This window comes from Panthera uncia, assembly GCF_023721935.1.
Source record: "Panthera uncia isolate 11264 chromosome C1 unlocalized genomic scaffold, Puncia_PCG_1.0 HiC_scaffold_4, whole genome shotgun sequence".
Lineage (NCBI taxonomy): Eukaryota > Metazoa > Chordata > Mammalia > Carnivora > Felidae > Panthera > Panthera uncia.
Genome location: NW_026057585.1, coordinates 12744089 through 12764268, shown reverse-complemented (window position 1 = coordinate 12764268; position 20180 = coordinate 12744089). Strand labels below are relative to the sequence as shown.

Below are 20180 nucleotides of genomic sequence, written 5' to 3'. Positions count from 1 at the left end.
TTTGCCTTAAAGACAAGCGGGAGAAGAGCACTCCACTCAGAGACACCAGTAGGAGCAAGGGGATGAGGGTGTAAAATTACTGCTTGGGGCTGGGGAAAGCGACAAAAGATGCCCCTTTGAGACCGTATATCATGGATGGGTGGCCTTCCAGAAGATTCCAACAGTGAATCATAATGAATTGAAGAAAGAAAAAGAGCCTGAAGTTGGCATGATAATTAATAGGCGCATTCTATGAGGCTTCGTTTAGATTCGTTCTCATGCAGGGGCAGAACATGATTAAGCATCTCGGGAAATGCATTTCCAAAAGCATCATCAGAAATCTAGGGTCCAGGTGCCAATCATCCCAGGTTTTGGCAGTCAGATAGGAGAGGAGCATGGGTCTCAGCCAGCATTTACATCACCGGCAGGTCAAGTGCCCGGAGTGTCTCCTGGCCCAGAGCAGAACCTCCCAGCTCTGTGCCACAGGACACAGTCCCTCCCCTCCTGGCCAGGTAGCTAGCTAGCCTCCCTGCCTATCTGTACCCTGAGAGACGCGAGGCTAGGGGGCTGCATAGGAAGAAGAGGGCTGCTGCAAACCCGCGGACTGCATCGCAACAAGGTGCTGCAGCGTGCACAGCCCGGGGAGGCCCCAGGCTCCAGTGCTTGCCCCTGCTCTCAGCCCATTTCCTGCTCAGATTTGGGAATTTTCAGGCCTGGAGGGAAAGTCCCTCGAGACGAATATTAGAAAGAGAGGGAGAGAGACAGAGAGCACCGGATCTGCCTGGAGAGCGCGGAAGGAAAGGCTCGGCTCGGTCCGCAGCGGGCGCGCGGAAGGGCGGGAGGCGGCGGAGTCCGAGTTAACTTTGCTGAAGGCTCTGGAGCCGCGCACAAAACAGGGCGACTGGGAGGACCACGGGGAAGACCAGCCCGAGGGGCGGGGGAGGGGAGGCGGTTCAGTGGGGCTCTGGAGTGTGTGTCTGTGTCAGTGCGCGCGCGCGCGTGCGCGCGCGCGTGCGTGTGTGTGTGTGTGTGTGTGTGTCTGGCGCTTGTCCAAGGTGATTTCCCATAAACCACATGCCCCCACAAGTCCTCTTAAAAGGCTGTGCCGAGGAGCTGGCCAGTGGAGACCGGCTGGTGGAAAGTGAAAGTTGCCTGGGTGCTCTCGGCGCCGCCGCCCGCTTTCCGCACCCCCGGGACTGCAGCGCGGCCCTCGGCCGGGGCGCGGGCTCTGCGGCGGCCAGCGAGCGAGCGAGCGAGGGCGGCCGACGCGCCCGGCCGGGACCCAGCTGCCCGTATGACCGCGCGGGGCGCCGCCGGGCGCTGCCCTTCCACGGTAAGCGGCGGCCGCGGGGCGGCGGGGCGCCCGCAGGGCTGGGGCGGGAGCGGGAGGCGCGGTGCGGCGCCTCGGAACCTATTGCCCTGGCGCGCCGGCCGCCGACGCTCCCCGCCGCGACCACGGGCTCCGGGGTCCTTCCCATCTTTGCGTGCCGGCTGCCTGGCGTCCCGGGCGCACTCGGGCTGGGACCCGTGACGCCTTGCAGCGGTTCCTGGGGCTGCGGTACTTCTCCGGAAAGGGGAGGCTGCTCACCCCACTGCTCCGAGGCGCGCACTGAGCCACCCGCCGGCGGGAGAGAGGGGTTCACAGCCACCGGCAGAGGCTCTGTGCCGGCTCCGTGTCAGCCCCTGCCTTTCTCCCATCTCTGAGCCGACACCGCCAAGAGACCCGCGCAGTGGCTGCGCGCTGAGTGTGGCGCCCTCCCAGTGGGCACCCTCGCCATGGGCCACACATGCTTCCAGGCTCTGCTGGGGAGTGGGCGCTTCTGCGTTGGAGAAGTTCAGAGGTCATCCAGCTCACAGAATTCCAGGGTCTGTGCCCAGGAACCTGCTGGCAAAAGGAAAGAGCCGGGCAAGCCGCTACTTGTCCCAGCATGCAAGCAGGAGGTGTTGGGGGACTTGAGTCCAGTCTGTTTTGGGGGGACCGGACTCCAGAGCTGCCTGGGGCTAGCTCCGAATCTTTTTATTGCAAAATCTGGTTCATTCAGCCGGGGAGCTCCTGGGCTCGGCGGTGGCAGAGAAAGGGGAAGGTGGAAGGAGGGTTCCGTGGTGCAGAGCCCTGGGCAGGGTAGGGGCTGCTCCGCCTTGCACGGGGAATGTCCGGCCCCAAGTGCGGGCAGTAGGTGGGGCAGCTCCTAGAAAGTGCAGGGTGGCACTGTTAATGAACAGTAGGTGTTCTCCCAGTGGGTTTACTTGTGAGGAGCCCTAAAGGAGAATGGCAGGAGAAACTGGCTGGGAGAGAAGCAAATACTTGGAGGGGAATGGAAGGGGTTGCAGGTGGGGCTGAGAGGAAGGGGGAAGAGCAGATCCACAGGGGAGGAAGAGCCCAACTGAGAGACTGACGACAGTGTCAGGAGGGGGGAAATTGTGGAGGGGGAGCTGGTAGGCAACCAGACAAAGATAAGGGCTGGAGGGAGACCATGAGGAAAGTAAAGGTGGAGGGAAACGTAGACTGGTTTTAGACAAGAGCCGTCTAAGGATCTGGTCGTGCCAAGGTCCCTCCAGGGCCCCTGTTGATGGGAAGGATGGGACAGGTGAGGATGGACAGCGGGGCTGAGATGTCTGTGGGCCTGCAGGAGAGGTGCCTTCGTGGCTGTCCCAGAGGCCAAGGCGGGTGGGTGGGAGGAAGAATGGAGGGGGAGAAGAGCCAGCCCAGCTAGATGCGAGCTAGAATGTTAACCCTTGGGTGCCCATTCAGTTCCTCCTCTGAGGCAAACCTGGGGCCCCAGGGGCAGGGGGGACCCCCTCTGGCCACCTTCAAAGTCAGCTTCCCACGTGGTGGCTGCACCTCCCCACACCAATCACTGAAATATCTCCAAACGCCAGGCAGCCCTTGGGTGTTAAGCTGTCCTCCGATGTCAATATCTTGAAGTGCCTGTGGCAAGGTTGTCTTCCTGAATACCGCCTTTCTCACGGGCTCTTTCCTCCACACTGTTTAAAACTGGGGGTTCAGAGCGGCAGGGGCAGCGGCCTGGGACAGAGCCACACCTTCCGCATGGCCCAGTTTCCAATGGGTCCTGAATTAAAGGTTCTGGAGGGCCTGGGCAGCCATTCCCACCCAGGGCTACCTCTTCAACTGCCCAACAGAGCCTGAAGCCCTCCCCGCCGACTGTCCTCCCCCTTTTCCACTCTCCCTCCACCAGGTCAGGCCAGGACCCTCACCAGATCCCTTTACTGAGTGGCATTGGGCCATCCTGTGCCTCTTCCCTCCAGGCCTCCCCTTCCCTCTCTCTGCCATCAACTTCTCTCCATTTTTCATGGCCTCACAGAGGCCTTTTCTCCCTGCGCCCTCCCTGGTAGTCCCAGCCAGGGCCTCTGTTCCCTGGTAGGAGCTAACAAACATTTGGGCTTTTAATTATATGTAAATCAGCATGTTGTTGAGGGCTGTTTCATAGCCTCCTTGTTTTTCCAATGTGCTATTTATTTGCAGTCTTTGTCTCATCATCTGGATTATTGAGGCAGAGCCCAGAGCCCAGGAAGGTGCCAGCTCTCACCCCACCCTGACAGCGTTTCCCTGAATCTGGAGACATCAGCTGCCAGGGGCAACCTTGAGTTGGGGAAAGAAAGTTCAAGAGTCCCTCTGCCTCTGGCTAGAGAATGGGAGACCTGGGCCAGGGGGAGGGTTGAGGGGACCCTGGTTAGGAGGAGGGAGAAAGGAAGGAAGGGGAACGATGAGGTGTCAGGGACCAGTCCCGTCCCTCGAGGGGTGAGCAGCTCCTGGGCCAGGTGGGAGCTGAAGGAGGGAAAGATCTCCGAAAACTTCCTGGCCATGATGAGAGCTAGCTGGATGGATGCAGACCCTGTTGGAGCTCTGATAAGCAGGTGCCAACCAGGGATGGCCTAGAACTGGCACTGCTACCTCTGATTAAGCAGTCAGACTCCTTTTTGACACACACACCCAGGGCTCCAAAAGGTCTCCAGTGTGGGATAGGTTCCCAGTGAAACTGAGTTCGGGGCCCTGGTTTTTTCCAGTAGCAGAGCCAGACCTGTGTGGAATCAGGTGGGAGGAAGGGCTGGGCCTAGGGAAAATGTCTGGCTGGAAGTCTGAAAGTGGGTGCTCGAACATGAGCTTGAGAGGAGTGGGCAGCCCACAAGATGTCTGGCTCGGTGTTTGAAGTTGCAGGGACACAACAATGGGCTGATGCAAGCCGTGCATTCAAGGAGTTTCCAGTGTCACGGAAATTTAGACTGGTAGGAACACCTCCCGTGTCCTCTTTAAAGGGTCAGTGTGTAATCAGGCTCGGCTTGGGTTAATCTGGGAAGGCTTCTTGGAGGAGGTGACATTTGGGTAGTTATCAAGGAGAGCGAGATTGTGCGTGCCACGTAGGAAATCCTGAAAAAGTTCCGGGCAACGCTGCATCCTGGGCAAGGGGCAGAGCCTGCAGCATTGTAGGTGTGAGCTCCTTGTTTCTCCACTCTCAGCAGGGCACTGGGGTTCCTAGGGAGAGTGAGGGCTGGGAGTAATGATGCACTCTCTACCACAGACATGGCTGAGCCGCCTGCTGCTGCTGGTCTGTCTCCTGGTGAGCAGGAGTATTACCGAGGAGGTGTCAGAGCACTGTAGCCACATGATTGGGAACGGACACCTGCAGTTCCTGCAGCAGCTGGTGAGTGTGTGGCCGTGCCTATCTACCTTCTCCCCACGGGGAAACTGAGGCAGGGAGCAGGGTCAAAGGCAAGGGTTGCAGGCAGAGAAATACGGCTGCACAGGACATGATTCATGGCTCCCACCTAGCTCTCATTGACCTTCTCAGGGTCAGGGTCTCTGACCCACCCCCAAGCCTGCAGCCCTCTCTGACTCCCCTGCAGACAGTGGACAGGGTGGGCTTCCAGCCAGTTGCCTGGGTTAATGATTGCCTAGAATGTCAACCATAGACTCTGAAAAGGCTTGCGAAGCCTGCTCTCCCTCAGTGTGATGCTTCCTCTGGGGAGCCATCCCAGTCTGCCTGCTGTGTCGCCTCTAACTCCCAGCCTCTCGGATATGCCCCCGACCTGGCACCAGAGCTACCGTCAGATTTGGAGAGAAGGCTCCTGCCTAGCTCCCAGCCCTCCACCCTCACTCTCCTGGCTCTTGCCTGAGCCTTGGGGCTGGGATGGACTGCTCACCCAGGCCATGAAGGAACCCGTGTCTTATTCTAATCTGGCTGGCAGAGTTGTCAACAATTCCAAACATGGTTCAGCTGGGCAGAATCAGGTTACCATCATGGCTGCTGTCCTGCTCAGAAGAGAATTTACCATCCCTCTGGCCAGCCAGACAGGGTGGGGCACCACTGGCTAAGACCAGCTCCAGGGCCCTGAGCTCGGGGCTTGTAGGCTGGGCCTCTTGCCTCTCTTACCTCTACACTTTTCCTCCTGCATGTAGCTTCTGCAGCTATCCAGGTAGAACAAGAACCATAGCATTCTCTGAGGCTTACACTCCCAGAGCCACTGCTCTGGGGGCCAGCGAGGGCTTTAAGGGCACCTAGCCCCAGCCCCTGTAGATCCTGAATCCCCAGAGCTTGTCCAGCCGCGACTCGAATCCCTGCCAGGACAGGGAGCTCACTACTTGTCGTGGAAGATTATGCCCTGTACCCTCTGTTAGATAGTTCTTCCTTCTAACTAACTGGTATTTGTCAGATTTTGTGGAGTGGGGGTGGAATGAGGAGACTCCTTGTTCTTCTACAGCCCACCCTGGGCATGGGGGAGGCACAAGTCTTTCCCTTGCCTCTGTCTTTCCCAGTATGGTTGGTGGGGAGGTAGATGAGCACCAAACGCTGATCCACCCAAAAACTCTAGTTCTCATTCTTAGGTGAGCTCAGTTGAGCTGCAGACGCCCTGCCACCCCTGGCCTGCTCTCTCTTACAGATTGACAGTCAGATGGAGACTTCGTGCCAAATTGCCTTTGAGTTTGTAGACCAGGAGCGGTTGGTGAGTTATGGTTATTTATAAGGCCCCTGTGCCAGCCCTATATGTGCTTCCCAAGGTGGGTATATGTGGGAACATGAAGGGAGGAGAAATCCCATAACTGGGCATGGTGAGGGCGTGAGGATCCCTGGTGCTCAAGTTTGGGGTGCCAGGGTCCAGGGCCGAGCAGGATCCGGGCCTCAAGTCCCCTGCTGCTCCCTTCTCCTGGCCCTGGCACATATCAAGGCCTTACTATGCACCAGACACTTTCTAATTTAATCCTGACAGTACGACTATGTGATATACCAGTCTCGGTTATCGTCCTCAGGGAGGTTCAGGGAGCATAGATTCTAAGTGGTGGGGGGCCTGCTTTGAACCCAGGCAGGCTGGCTCTAGGGCCAAAGCAAACCAAGATGACTTCTGGGTCACATGCTTTGCTTAAGGATGTCGTTTCCATCCAACAGACTGAACAGCAGCCAGGGAGTCAGTCCAGCCCTTTCCCTCTTCCTCCTACCCCACACCCAACCAGCCATCAAGTGCTGCCGGTTCTGCCTCCCAGCTGCTCTGGGCTCTGCGGGAGCCTCACCCAATCAGTTGCTTGGACAGTTTCAAGAGCCTCCCTGCTTCCAATGCACACCATCTTCCCGCCATTAGGGGGAGCTCTCAGAACTCCAACCTGTTACCTTCATTTCCCTCCTCCAAACCTGTCAGCACCCCCTCGCCCCTGCCCCTCACTCCAGGAGAAAGCCCAGGTTGGTCAGCTTGGGGTTTACACCACACAGTCCGGGCCCACCGCCCCCATTCCCTGCCCCTTCCTGCCTCCAAGCCTTGGCACAAGCCCTTCCTGTGCCTGTGATGTCTTTTCAACTGCCCCCATACTGCCCCTTATTCCACGCCTGCTCATCTTTGCGCCTGCAAAATCACCATGATACGCCCCAGAGTTGCTCCCATCTCTGAACCTCTGCACACCTTACCCATATACATGTCTATTAGAACTGGAGACCACCTCATGGTCCGAGGAATAACCTCAGTATTTCACTCACTCACGCCTTAACAAATGTGGCAAGTTTCCTTAGCTAGGAAATGATAAGACTGGTACCAGGAATCCGGTGCTGAAGCAGAGTGTCTGTTGAGGCAACCACCTTCTCTGAGGGACACAAAACATGGAAGTTATCCTTTGGGTCCTCAGGCGGTCTCTAGTTCCCCCTGTGGCCTGGAGGATTTGAAGGAGCCGTGTAGTAAAGAACTTTTGGTGAAAGCAAGCCAAAGAGAGACAGAGTAGTTCCCCAGGATCCACCTTACCTACACACCCCCATTCTTTTTTTTTTTTTTTTTTTAATTTTTTTTTTCAACGTTTTTTATTTATTTTTGGGACAGAGAGAGACAGAGCATGAACGGGGGAGGGGCAGAGAGAGAGGGAGACACAGAATCGGAAACAAGCTCCAGGCTCCGAGCCATCAGCCCAGAGCCCGACGCGGGGCTCGAACTCACAGACCGCGAGATCGTGACCTGGCTGAAGTCGGACGCTTAACCGACTGCGCCACCCAGGCGCCCCTACACACCCCCATTCTGATGAAAGCCTCACCTTCCAGAAATCTGAGGATGTCTCTAATCAGAACCCACATTTCCTTCCCTCTACCTCAAGTCCAGGCAGCTCCAGATCCCATGAAAGAGACTGAAACACCAGCTGAGGTCAGCGCCCCCCTTTTTACTGGGGTGGCGTGGCCCTCCCCTCGGGGGCAGGCGAAGGGCAGGCCGCAGCCCTCCGTCTGCCCGGGATGGGGGCACCTGTCAAAGAGCCTGGGTTCCCCGATCACATCAGCCAGACCATAAACTCCAGCTTCTTGTTTTTCAGAAAGATCCCGTGTGCTACCTTAAGAAGGCCTTTCTCCTAGTGCAAGACATAATGGAGGACACCATGCGCTTCAAAGACAATACTCCCAATGCCAATGTCATCGTGACCCTCCAGGAGCTCTCTCTGAGGCTAAGGAGCTGCTTCACCAAGGACTATGAAGAGCAGGACAAGGTAGGAGGGTCCTGGAGCCAGGAACAGTGAGCAAGAGTAGAGGGTGGCTTTGGTGGTACCCTCCCTGTCCTTGTGCACATAGTATATTCACTTGCTTCACCCTGTGTCATGGTTCCTCTCTCTCTCATTCATTTATTCACCCCACATACCTCTGCTAAGGACTTACCGGGCAGGAGACACGGTGCTAGGCCTTGGCCGTGTCTTCGTGAGGAAAAATTCCGTGGCCCCCACCCTCGTGGAGCTTACGGTTAAGTGAGGTTGGCAACCATTAAGCAATGACACAAGTAAATAGCATTATGAAACATGAGCACTATTCATTCACTCGACCAATGGTGAATGGTGCCTCTTGTGTACCAGGTACTGTTCTAGACACTAGGAATCATCTGGAGTCAAACCAGACGAGTACCCGTATCCACGTTCATGGAGCTTACATTTGGGCGGGGGGGGTGAGAGAGTTAACAAAATATGCAAGTCAAATACGTGGTATGTAGGATGGTAGTAAGTGCATTGCTGAAGAGAAAGCCAGGCAAGGGGGAGACCTGAAGGAGGTGAGGGAGCGGCGCCATGAAGGAGGGCTGCGTGGGGCTCTGAGAAAGAAACAGCATTCTAATTCAAAAGGGGGGTGAGGAAGAAGAGAAGGAGAAGCCTTCCGAGTACGAATATACTCGCTTGAGGTTCAAAGATGAGGAAGAGTTAGGAAGCTGTGAGGCTGGTCAGAACATTCCAGAACAGGGAATGCTAGGCCCGAAGCCCTGAGGTGTGCAGGACTGCACATTCAGGACCACAAAGAAAGGGTGGTCGCCAGGAAGTGTGGAAGAGAGCGGGGGAGAGAGGGGAGGAGGTGGGAGCCAGCAGGGGGCGCATCTGGGGTCTTAGGGATGTGGAATGTTGTCTGAAGTTTGAGGGAAGCTTTGGGGAACAGAGGAATGACCTAATCTAACTTCACTGTGAGGACCGCAGGGGGCAAGAATGGAGGCTGGGAGGCCAGCAGGGGGCGCAAGTCGGGGCCAGAGGTTCTAGTGGCTTGGACCACTGGGGGGCGGGGGACGCAGCGCGGGGCTTGGACCCCGGTGATGCTGTGCAGGCAGAGCGAGCGGCTGTGCTCCCAGGTAGAGTTTGGAGAAAGAACGCACAGGATTTGGGGATGCGGTGGCCATAAGGAGCCGAGGGAAGGGATGGCTCAAGGCCGGTTTTGTCTGGAGCAGTTAGGGGAAGATCAGGCAGAGAAGGTTTGGGGAAAGGGCAGGAACTCAGTTTGGGACACATGAAACTCCAGACGCTTGTGAGACAGCCAAGGGGAAATGCGGAGCAGGTGGCTGGATACACGGGGTCTTGAGTCTGTCTGGCAAGATACTCGTGTAAGAGGAGGTGGTGTGGAGGTCATCTGTGAGGCCAAGAGACTGTAGAGCATGGCCCACTGTGGGAGGAGAAACAGACCCCTGAACCCCAGCACCCAGAAGCCAGGCAGAGGAGGGGACCCGGCCAGGAGACTGGGAAGGAGCAGCTTGAGCGGTGGAGGGACAACCAGGAGACTGATTTCACTGGGCCCGTGGAAGACTGTCTCCAGATGGAAAAAGTAGTCGCCTTTATCCAACGGGATTGAGAAGTCAAGCAAGACGAGGGTAGAAAGGCGTCCGATGGCTCTGGCAGTGTGCGGCTGCTGCTGGAGGCAGGTGCCAGATGAGGGTGAACGGAGAGGAAGTAGAGGCAGCACTGTGGGGGAGTGGGGCTCCATAAAGGCACAGGAATAGAGGTCACCAGAGGGAGTGTGGGATTGCGGGAGGAAACATCTTTCCCGAGAGGTATTAAGGCTGAGGTTTTCCAATGTTAAGGTTCATTAAGTATCACTTGGGGAGCTTGTTTAAAATCCAGATTCCCAGTATGTACCCCTAGAAAGTCTGATTCCCTGGGGCTGTGGGTGGGCTTGGGAATCTGCACTGTCACAAGCCACCACCCTGCATGCACACTTCCTACACCCGGCATGAACGCAGCAGGGTGGACTTGAGGAGGGAGGGAGCCTTTGAGGCTTACAGGAGCCAGTCTCCTGAGGAGAAGGCTGGTGAGGGTTCAGAGCTCCTGAAGAGAGAAGGCACAGCCTCTGTGTGATAGGTGGGCATCGGGACCTTCTGTTGGATGTTGCCGTGTTCCCTGTGCAGTTACGAGGTGAGGTACGAAGGACACAGAGGTTTACGAAGAAAGGAAGAGAAAGGCAGTTTCCCTCTTTCTTATAGCAGCCCTGGTGGGAGGCTGGAAGGCACTGTAGAAGAGGAAATGAGCCCAAACTGGATAATCCACTTGGCCCGTGTCACGTGGGTGGTGGGTGACAGAGCTGAGCCCAGGTTTTCTCATGCGTGCATTCATTCATTCATTCATTCATTTGTTCATCTGGTCCACATTTATCAAGGGCCTGTGCAGCTCAGTTTAAGGAAAAACTTGGTATTTGGAAGTCATTGGTAAGTAGACCACGGATGAAGCCACGGGCATGTGGGGGCTCATCTGGCATGAAAGGGAGAAAGTAGGTCCAGGACAGCCCTGAGGAATGCCAGAATTTAGGAGTCTGGTGGAGGAAGGGAGCCTGGTAAGACGACTGAGAAGGAGCAGCTCAGGAGGTGTAAAGCTTCTCAGAGCCCCAGTGGGTGTAGGAGCCATGGTCCTATGAGCAGAAGAGAAAAGGACAGCTCGATAGACAGGACTGGGGCAGCTTCAGCCCCCCCTTCCAAGGCATACTCATGCTGGAGAAGGACCCACAGCCCCGTGGCCTGCTCCACACCACGGGATGACCCTTCTAAAACTTGGGTCTCACTGTGACACCAGCCACCTCCCCAACAACCCCTCGGATGTTTTCTCTTTGCTGTATGGATCAGGTTAGCGGTTTGTGACATGGCCAACAAGGGCCCGAAGCACCTGGCCCTTGCTGACCTCTCTTGCATGAATCTCTTGCCAACTTCTTTTTTTTTTTTTTAGTCTTTTTTTTAATTAATTAATTTATTTTGAGAGAGACAGAGAGAAAATTGTACAAGTGGAAGTGGGGGAGGGGCAGAGAGAAGGAGAGACAGAATCCCAAGCAGGCTCCGTGCCGTCAGCACAGGGCCCAATATGGGGCTCGAACTCATGAACTGTAAGATCATGACCTGAGTGGAAATCGAGAGTCGGACACTTAAACGACTGCGCCACCCAGGTGCCCCATCTCTTGCCAACTTCTTCCTAGGTGGCACTACTATAGCCACTCTAGCCGTCTTTTGGTCTTTCCACATTTCAGGCTCTTTCCTGCCTCAGGACCTTTGCACACTCTGTTCCCACAACCTGGACCACTCTCTCCAACCCCACCTCCTTTCCTGGTTGACCCTTGCTCATCTTTCAGTTGATTCCATGGGGAAATTCACCCTGGGCCCTCATTTGGTTCCCCTCGTTGTGCACTCTCAGATCATTCCACACTTCTTCATATGACTCCCTGCACTTGTAACGTGTTTAATGCCAATGCCTTGCTAGATTCAGTGTCCCAACTCAGACAGTGACCACCTCTCTCATGCTCATTGCATGATTCCCAGGTAATTGCCATATGCCTGGCACATAGATATGTGCTCAACAGATCTGTGAATAAATGACATATCCGGAGATCTCAGGGCTGGTGCCACTACCCAGCAGGGGTGAGGGGAGGGAGAAAATGAAAGAGGAAAAGAAGACAGATGTGAAAAAGGCCAAGGGCGTTTGGCAAACAAGCTAGAGACATGGCCCATCCTCACCAAGTGTGGGGGGCCCTACTGTCTTTCCAGGCCTGTGTACGAACTTTCCATGAGACACCCCTCCAGTTGCTGGAAAAGATCAAGAATGTCTTTAATGAAACAAAGAATCTCCTTAAAAAGGACTGGAACATTTTCAGCAAGAACTGCAACAAGAGCTTTGAGAAATGCTCCAGCCAAGGTAAGCACCAAAAGGGCCAGCAAGTGTGGGTCAAGGGGAGGGTGTAAGGAACAGAGCAGGGATTGGGAGGTGAGGGGTGGGGCTGGAGGGACCCTGGGCAGGCAGCCTGGCTGCGACGCGAGCTCCTGTGTGTGTAGATGTGCTTTTCTCATGTTCATATGTGGCTTCACGTACCTCTGGGTGGTCCAGGCACATGTCTTTTCTGACATGTGTGTGCATGTTGAGACATCGAGAAGGATCACGCTGGTGGCTGTGAGATCAGGGAATGGGCAAGGGGCCCCTCTCGGAGGGCCCTGTAGGCTTGGAGGCTTTCCCCTCCAGCTCTGCAGGCTGGCTGAACGCACAGGGGGTTCCGTGGAGAGAGCAAGGCTCCATCTGGGAGCCAGGGCCCTTGCACCAGGAGCCCTGCTGTGAATCACCAGGATACCCTGGCTCCAGAAGTCCCCAGGATGCCTTGAATGTCCCCTCAAGGGAAAAGGCTGGATTTGAAGGCTGAGCATCACTCAAACTCTCCCAGTGCAGGCCCAGCTGCACACGCGTGTACCCTACGTGGCCTCGTCTCTGCGTCCTGTGCCACGTGTGCCCTCCTACATTCAACCTTGCTCCCCGAGGCAGGAGCTGAGGCCCCGTGACCTGCCAATGGCCAAGTCCAATCTCGTTGCTTCAATCCCAAGGCCTCAAGTCTTGGCCACATTCCAGCCCCAGTTTGTTCCCGCCTGTGGCTGTGGCTGTGTGGCCCCTGGCTGTGCATGAAACCACCTTGCTGCTTTCCAACCAGCACTGTCTATGGGACCTGAGGGTGTCTTGTGTTAGTCTTGGAGGCTGCTGCTCAACCACCTGGCCAGCTGCTGCTCAACCGTGGCTTGGCGCCTTGCCAGCTGGAACTCCAGGAAAAGCTGTCCCCTGGTCTTCCCTGACCCTGGCCCCTAGTCTGTCCTCTAAACCTTTGCTTTCTGCCTTTGAGACCCTGCAGCTTGTACCTTCCTTGCCTAAGGCCTGTGTCATGAGCACTGGCTCCAGTCCTGTCCTTTCCTCAGCCCCTAGCTGAGGGATTAGGGGATGAGGGACCCTGGACCCATATCCCCTCTCAACACCCCCCCCCCCGGGAAACCTGTGCTGAAGGCTGGTGACTCTATCTCTTCCCCCCCATCTTTCTCTCTCCCTCTCTCTGTGGTTCTTTCAGATGTGGTGACCAAGCCTGATTGCAACTGCCTGTACCCCAAAGCCACCCCTACCAGTGACCTGGCCTCTGTCTCCCCTCAGCAGCCCCTTGCCCCCTCCACGGCCCCCATGGCTCGCTTGACCCGGGCTGACTCTGAGGGGACAGAGGGCGGCTCCCTCTTGCCCAGTGAGCTGCCCCTCCGCACGGTGGACCTGGACCCGGGCACTGCCAAGCAGCGACCACCCAGGAGCACCTGCCAGAACTTTGACTCTCCAGAGCCCCCAGGTGTAGAGGCCAGTCCTATCGGAGACTCACCTCAGCCCCAGTCCTCTGCCGGGGCCCCCACCCCTGGGATGGAGCACATTCTTGACTTTGTGTTGGGCACTAATTGGACCCTAGAAGAGGCCTCCGGAGAGGCTAGTGAGGGTCCCGTACCCCAAGGGGCAGAGCTTTCCTCCTCCAGGCCGGGAGGAGGCAGCATCCAGGCCAAGATGACCGCCAGGCCCAGTGACCTCTTGTCAGCATCTTTTCCATTGTCCTACTCAGCCAGGAGCCAGCAGCCAGAGGACATGACTAACATACCCCTGCCCACGGTGGGCCCTGCGAGACCCACTGGCCAGGCCCAGAGTCATACACCTGAGAAGACAGACCGTCCATCTGCCAAGCCCAGAGACCACCAGGAGCCAGGCTCTGCCAGGACCCTGTCGCGGCCCCCACGAAGCCTCAGCAGTCTCAGGACCCCGTCGCGGCCTCCACGAAGCCCCGGTAGTCCCTCGGCCCTCTCTGCACAGCCAAGTCTTCCTGGAAGCCACTCCTGGGGCCATGTGCTGCCCCTCAGGGAGTTGGAGGGCAGAAGGAGCACCAGGGATCGGAGGAGCCCCACAGAGCTGGAAGGACAAGCAAGTGAGGGGCACAGGCCCTCAGCCCGCTTTAATTCCATTCCTTTGACTGACACAGGCCATGAGAGGCAGCAGGAGGGACCGTCAGACCCTCAGCTCCCCGGGTTTGTCTTCCGCCTGCTGGTGCCCAGCATCATCCTGGTCCTGCTGGCCGTCGGCGGCCTCCTGTTCTACAGGCAGAGAAGGCGGGTAAGGAGAGCCCCTGCGAGAGGAGGGCATCCCGTGGGGGCGGTGGCACAGCCTGGGTGGGGGAGCAGGTCGAGCGGGTCGGAGGATTACTTGGGCTCCGCCTGGGTTCTTCAGATGCCAAGACAGGAGGCTAGCTGAGCACAGAAGATGGCAGGTTGAAGTGGAGGGTCTATTCAAAAACAGGGGAGACCCAGGCTATAAGGTCAACGGGAAGGGACCAGGAGAGAATATTCTTGGGCCGAGAGTGGGAAGAGAACCCGGCCATGAGGGGAGCTAGGAGAGGAAAGTGGTACTGCATGGAGGTCAGGGCAGTGTCTGCTGGGAGCTCTGTGGGGCCCCGGGCCCCAGGACCCCTGGGATAGGAGGCAGCCTGCATGGGGAGAGGAGATGGGGCATCACCAGAAGTGAGGCCCCAGGGAGCGGCTGGGAGTGAGGCCCCGCGGCTGACCCCCACATCAGGGTAGCTGGGGGAGACTTTGATAACTCTCTCGTCTACTCCTCTGGGCAACCCTGCCTGGGGGTGAGGCCACAGTCCCCACACCATTCCCCAGCTCCTCAGGGAGCCTGATCTTTACTGTCTGTCCCCAGAGCCATCGAGAGCCTCAGACAGTGGATTCTCCCATGGAGCGACCAGAGGGCAGGTGAGAGTTTGCAGGAGGTGGGGGTGCTCTGGAAGGCACAGGGGGGCCTGTCTTGGCATCTGTTTCCCCTCCAGAGTTGAGGGAGACTTCCTTTCACTTGCTCTGAGGAAGTGGAGCCCAGAACAGGATGGGAGGCAGAGAGGAGGAAGGGCGTTTCTTCTCTCCTGTATCTCTGGGATTTTTCCTGATTTCTCCTTAGGGCTAGGCAGTTCTGAGTCTTCTAAGTCTGAGAGGGCTGGAGCACATGTGCAGGTGTTTGGTGGACAAACTTAAGGGGCTCCCTCACTCCTCAGCCTCTGCTGAAGTCTTATGCCAGCCCTGTGCTTTGCCCGCAGCCCCCTGACCCAGGATGAGGACAGACAGGTGGAGCTCCCAGTATAGAGGGGTTTCTAAGGTAAGATTCTGATTTGGATCTCTCTCCACCCCTTAAAATTAGCTACCCTCTTTTCTAATCTCCCTACATTTCTAATCACCAACCCACACCTGACTCCCTCCCCTCCTGCTCTCTTTTCCATCCGTCCCCATATCCTGCCAACTGTCTCCTTTCAAGATCCTCAGGAAGCCGCACGGCTCCTCCATTCCCCCCACCCCCACCATCGGAGGCTAGGCACTGTGGCCTGTACATCGGCTTATTATTTCTATATTTGGCTTCTAGTCTTTGCTGCCACCTTCCATCCCAGAGCAACCAAAATCTTCTTGTACGTGGTCTTTACCCTCCTGGGGAATTTGCACCGCCAATCACTTCAAACCCAACGTTCTCAGCTTGGCACCTCTTGCCAGGTTTCTATCTGTCTGCACCCTATTTGACCCTTCTCCGCAGCAGAGATCATTTCTACGTCCCTGCTTTTAGATTCATGGACCCCCAGAACCTTAGTCTTAGAAAGGCTCTCGGAGGTCATTTGGCCAGTGTCCCACCCGACAGAGGCCTCCCCTTTCTGCATCCCCGACAGGGGGTCAGCCAGCTGCTGGTCCCATATTCCCAGTCCCAGGCAAGCTCCCTGCCATCTCCCAGGAGCGCCACGAGGAAATCCTGCCTCGAGTGAGCTTCCCTGCCTGCTCCGCGATGGTCCTCCCTCCTGTTCTCACGAGAGCCCTCCCAGTGTCTCAAGTCAGTTATCCAGGCCCCCTTTAAGAATTCTGTAAGCTAAGTGTGGCACAAGTCCCTCAAACATTCCTCGTATGATAGGGTTTTCAGACCCCTCACCATCCTGGTCGCCCTCCTTTGGACACTCGTTTGTCAATGTCCCTCTGAAAATGTGGCACCCAGCCCTGGACACAGTGCTCCAGATGTTGTCTGACCAGCTCAAAGTACAGTGGGACTGTTAACCTTCCTTGATCTGGACATTTCTTTTCGAGCAGATTCAGATTGCATTAGTGTTTCTGCCCATCACCAGTGCCCACTGAAATCGTTTCAAGTCCTAATGCTGTCTTCATAGTCCTCCCAAATGTGCCTCCTGCACACTGATGAGCGCCTTCTATTGTCCTCGCCCACGCTGTTGATAAAGATGTGACCCTTATCCTTCCTCACCCTGGCTCCCCGATTCCAGGCAGCGCCCCCACCTCCCGTTCTTCCTGATTGTCTCCACCGCCCGCTGACTGCTCTTCAGGTCCTCCCCCTCCGCTCTTTGGTATTTGGTTAATCCTGTATCAATTGGCACTTACTTGGATGTTGTTTTCATACACTTTGAAATCTTATTTTATGTGTACATGTACGTTCCGCATCCCTAAGAAGGCTGTAAGCCCCTTGAGGGCAGGGACTGTGTCTTCCACTTTCTTTGCATTTCTTTTTCTACTACAGCGGGGGCTCCTCCTCATCTGCCAAGAACTCAATAAATAACTGACTGGCTTCACGGTTGACTGACCGCCTGACCCTGGCCAGGCTCTAACTGACCAGCCTTCCGGATGACCGGTTAACCAGCTAACTAATCAAGTCTGGCTGCCTGGCTGACCAGCTGGCTAGGTGACTTTGACTGATCGACTGACTAGCTGGGAACTACTTAAACTGAGCTGCCTGCCTAACTAACTAGCTGGCTAACGGCCTGACTTGCTGATTGGCTCGCTGGCTGGCTAACTAGGGTAACCCATTCAATTTTCCAGTCACACCCCATGGCACATACACGTGAGCGCCTTAGGACCTTCCCATGGGTACGATGACAGGTCTGGGCCACTCCTTGCAGAAAAGGAATCTAAGGAATACTCAGTATCGAGGGAGCCTATTTAGAAGAGAGCACGAGGGAGCATATCTGGAATCCTGGGGTCCCCCCTTCTCGGCGGGGTGGGCTAAGATGGGTGAGCGGGTCAGGTGGGACACTGGCAGGGCTGTGAGGATGACCCAGACTCCCTCGAGACTGGTAAAGCAGAGGAGGGATCAAGGTCCCTGGGGACTCCGTGGCTCAGGGCTGCACCACCCTCTGACTGGTTGCCAGCCTCCCCCCTTGGTCTTGGCCCTCCGCCCCATCTCTTCTACACCCCTGCTCTGCTTTCCCTGCCTCCCTGTTCTCAGGCCCTGCCCAACTTTCCTCTTCCTCCCCTCTAGATTTCACTTAGAAAGGGAATCCAGGGCAGGGACCACACCCCAGATTCCTCATCCCACCACTTGGATCAGTAGGTCCAGCCTAAGCCCCAGGAGCCTCAGGAGATCCAGGGCGAGCCCCTAGCCTACCTGCCACTCTGACGAGAGAGAGAAAACACAGAGGCAGAGAGACGGATAGACGGATGCTCAGAAGAAGACACAGGCACTCTAAGGAATCAGGGCATACGGGCAGCGGACTCACCCACTTGGTCCTTCTTCCCTTCTAGCCCCAGCCGGGTCTGAGACCCCGCTGTGCCCAGCATGGCTCATGTCCAATTTCTGGTTCTCCCTTCTTCCCCCTCCACAGCACGGGAATGGGCTGGAAGCCAGAAGCTATGGTCCCATCTGCCCTCCTTGTCCGTCACGGACTTTGCCATCGGGTCTATGGATGGTCAGGGAGGGAAGCCCCACACAGGATCCCAAGTTGGATGGAGCCCAGGGGATTTCTGCTCCGGGAACAAAGCATTCTGAGCATGCTGGGCAAGGGACAAGGATGGGGGTGGGGTTGGAGACAGCAAGGCCCTGACTCCCATGGATGATCCAGGGAGGCAAGTCCCTTGGCCCGTCAGGAAGGAGGTGGGGTTACTTAGGGGATAGCACGGCAAGTGGCAGGGTGGAAGTTTCCTTGTTCCGAAACTGCCTCTACTTCTTCCTCTTGGTTACCTATGACCTGCTGTCCCGAGTATCGAGTAATGTGTGCGATGACCGTCTGTGATGAATGGTGTGAATGTGGGAATGAGAAATTCTTCTTTGCTAGAGTTAGCAGGAATCGTTGGTTCATTGGCCCAAGGCCAGGGAGGTGGTCTTGCCCGAGGGGAAGTCTAAGGACACTCAAGTGCCCCCCCCCCACCTCCCTGTTAGACTCATCCACTTAAGCAGCTGCCAACCCCCTCTCCTGGCCCTGCTCAGGCCTCTACCCGGCCCCGTTACCTCCCCCTGCGGTCCCTAGTTCCCCAGGAGGAGGTAGGAGGTGAGGCCAGTCTGGCCAGAGGCTTGGACTGCTGCCAGGAAAAGCCGCCTGGTCCTTTGCGGTGTCTGGGGTGGCTGGGAAGGCGAGGGAGAGGACCAAAGGAAGTCCTGCCTGTAGCACCACTGACAGCCCACAGGAACGCTGTCTCCCCCACCCATGTCCTCAGCGACCCCTCCCTCCACTCCCACTTGGCTGACCAGACTTTCTTTCTCTCCCTTACAGCTGGGCGCACAGGACAGTCTCTCCATGGGACGAGACATCATGGGGGCGTCCACCACCACCCCTCCCCAGCCATTCTCCTCACAATGTGGCCTGCCCACCACGAGAGCTCCTGACCAGAGCAGCGAGGCTGGAGTCCCTCTGCCCTCGACCCTCAGACTCTGGACTGACCAGGAGAGGGCTGGAGGTTGCCCTCCACGCTGCTGATATTTATCGTGGGCCCTCGCGGCTCCCATCCACTGGAGGAAGGCTGGGAAGCTCGGCTGAGGACCCTCTGCGCCTCAGGGGCTGTGTTCTCCTCCTACTCCCCTCCAAGCCACACCTGGGCCAGGGACCCAGATGCCTGTAGGACGTGGGAGAGCAGGGTGGGCACCGAGGAATGAAAGAGCCCTTTGCCCAGAGGACCGCCTGGTGCCTAGGGATGATGCCAGCACCGACAAGCAGGGACTTGTCTCCAGCGAGAGAAGCATGAGATTGGCAGGGCGGGACAGCGTCAGCTGGATTTCCCGTAAAGGTGTGCGGCCCAAAAGACGGGAAGAGAAGGCCTCTGGGCCTGTTGGTCTGCACTGACAGCCTGGAGCGTGTCTGCACCCTCCACTTGCCCAAGTGCCCTCTGCTGGTTGCCAGGCAGAGAGGAGAGGTCAGCCCTGCCCTCGGGACCTGTCTGGCTTGGTTCCAATGCCAAGGGGAAGACCAGGCTCTGGGATCTGCCCCACTTTCCCTCCAGCCCTGCCAGAGCTTCTCCGGGAGGCTGCGCAGAGGCTCCCCTCACGAAGGAAGCCATTGCACTGTGAATACTGAACCTGCCTGCTGAACAGCCTGCCCCGTCCATCCCTGTGAGCGAACATCTGTCCGGCCTCCTGCCCCTCCAGCCTCTCGCCAGCTTCCTGCACTGAGTGCCCGAGCCGGCCTTGCCTGTCGACTGAGGGAGCCCCTAAGCCCTGACCTTCTGCTGACCCAGGCTTCGACTCCCCAGGGTGGATGGGGTGGGAGAACTGCCTGGGCTGCCAGCCAGAGCTGGTCTTTAGGCTGCGTTGTTCGCCCAGGTTTCTGCATCTTGCACTTTGACATTCCCAGGAGGGAAGTGACTGTGGGAGGGCGGGCAGGGAGGGCAGAGGCAGACCCAGAAGGAGGCTGCGGGGTGAACTCTGACTGAAAATGGGTCTTTGCAATTATGGGTATACCGCTGAGGTGGGGGGAGGCGTCTGCACCCTGACCCTCCGGCCCACGTCTCCTTCCCTGCACCAGGCCCCGCCCCCCTCATAGCAGCAGGGCAGTGCTGGCAGGCACCCCGGCTGTCCCCGTGGAAGCCCTGAGGCTGGCCTTGCTCTCCAGCATCTCAGCGCGGCACCCAGCTCCCATTCTCATCCCCCCCTCTCTTTCCCCACCTGGGTAGGCAATGATACCCCCAGCTCTCACCCCTACACTGTCTCTCTGGCCGGGCCAGCCGGGGTGGGAGAGGGACCGGGTACCTGCTTCCAATTCTGTCTTGAGGGCTTCAGCTTCCTGGGCCAGCCTGTGGCCACTGTTCTGAGAACTGGCAGCAGGTGACAGGGCTGCTGATTGCCCTTGGTCTCTTTGTGCTGCTGCAATCCCTCCTCTCTGCTGCCCTGGGCCCTCCGCAGAGAGATCCCACCCTTCCTGGCCCCTGGGCCAAGGCCCATG

At 57.2% G+C, this 20180-nt stretch overlaps 1 protein-coding gene across 4 annotated transcripts; it reads left to right on the top strand.

Annotated features, from left to right (window-relative positions):
• Positions 1 to 873: 873 nt before the first annotated feature.
• On the top strand, positions 874 to 19586 carry CSF1 (colony stimulating factor 1). Of its 4 annotated transcripts, XM_049616623.1 has the most exons (10): positions 874 to 1312; positions 4518 to 4640; positions 5878 to 5940; positions 7772 to 7942; positions 11716 to 11863; positions 13047 to 13790; positions 13983 to 14113; positions 14702 to 14754; positions 15090 to 15148; positions 18519 to 19586. In XM_049616623.1, exons 1-9 carry the CDS (start codon positions 1274 to 1276, stop codon positions 15133 to 15135), a joined length of 1518 nt encoding a protein of 505 aa, XP_049472580.1. In that variant the 5' UTR covers positions 874 to 1273; the 3' UTR covers positions 15136 to 15148; positions 18519 to 19586. The 4 variants fall into 4 exon arrangements, with proteins under 4 accessions (XP_049472580.1, XP_049472579.1, XP_049472581.1 ...); XM_049616622.1 differs by having other exon boundaries at positions 13047 to 14113; XM_049616624.1 differs by having other exon boundaries at positions 876 to 1312; positions 13572 to 14113.
• Positions 19587 to 20180: the final 594 nt, after the last annotated feature.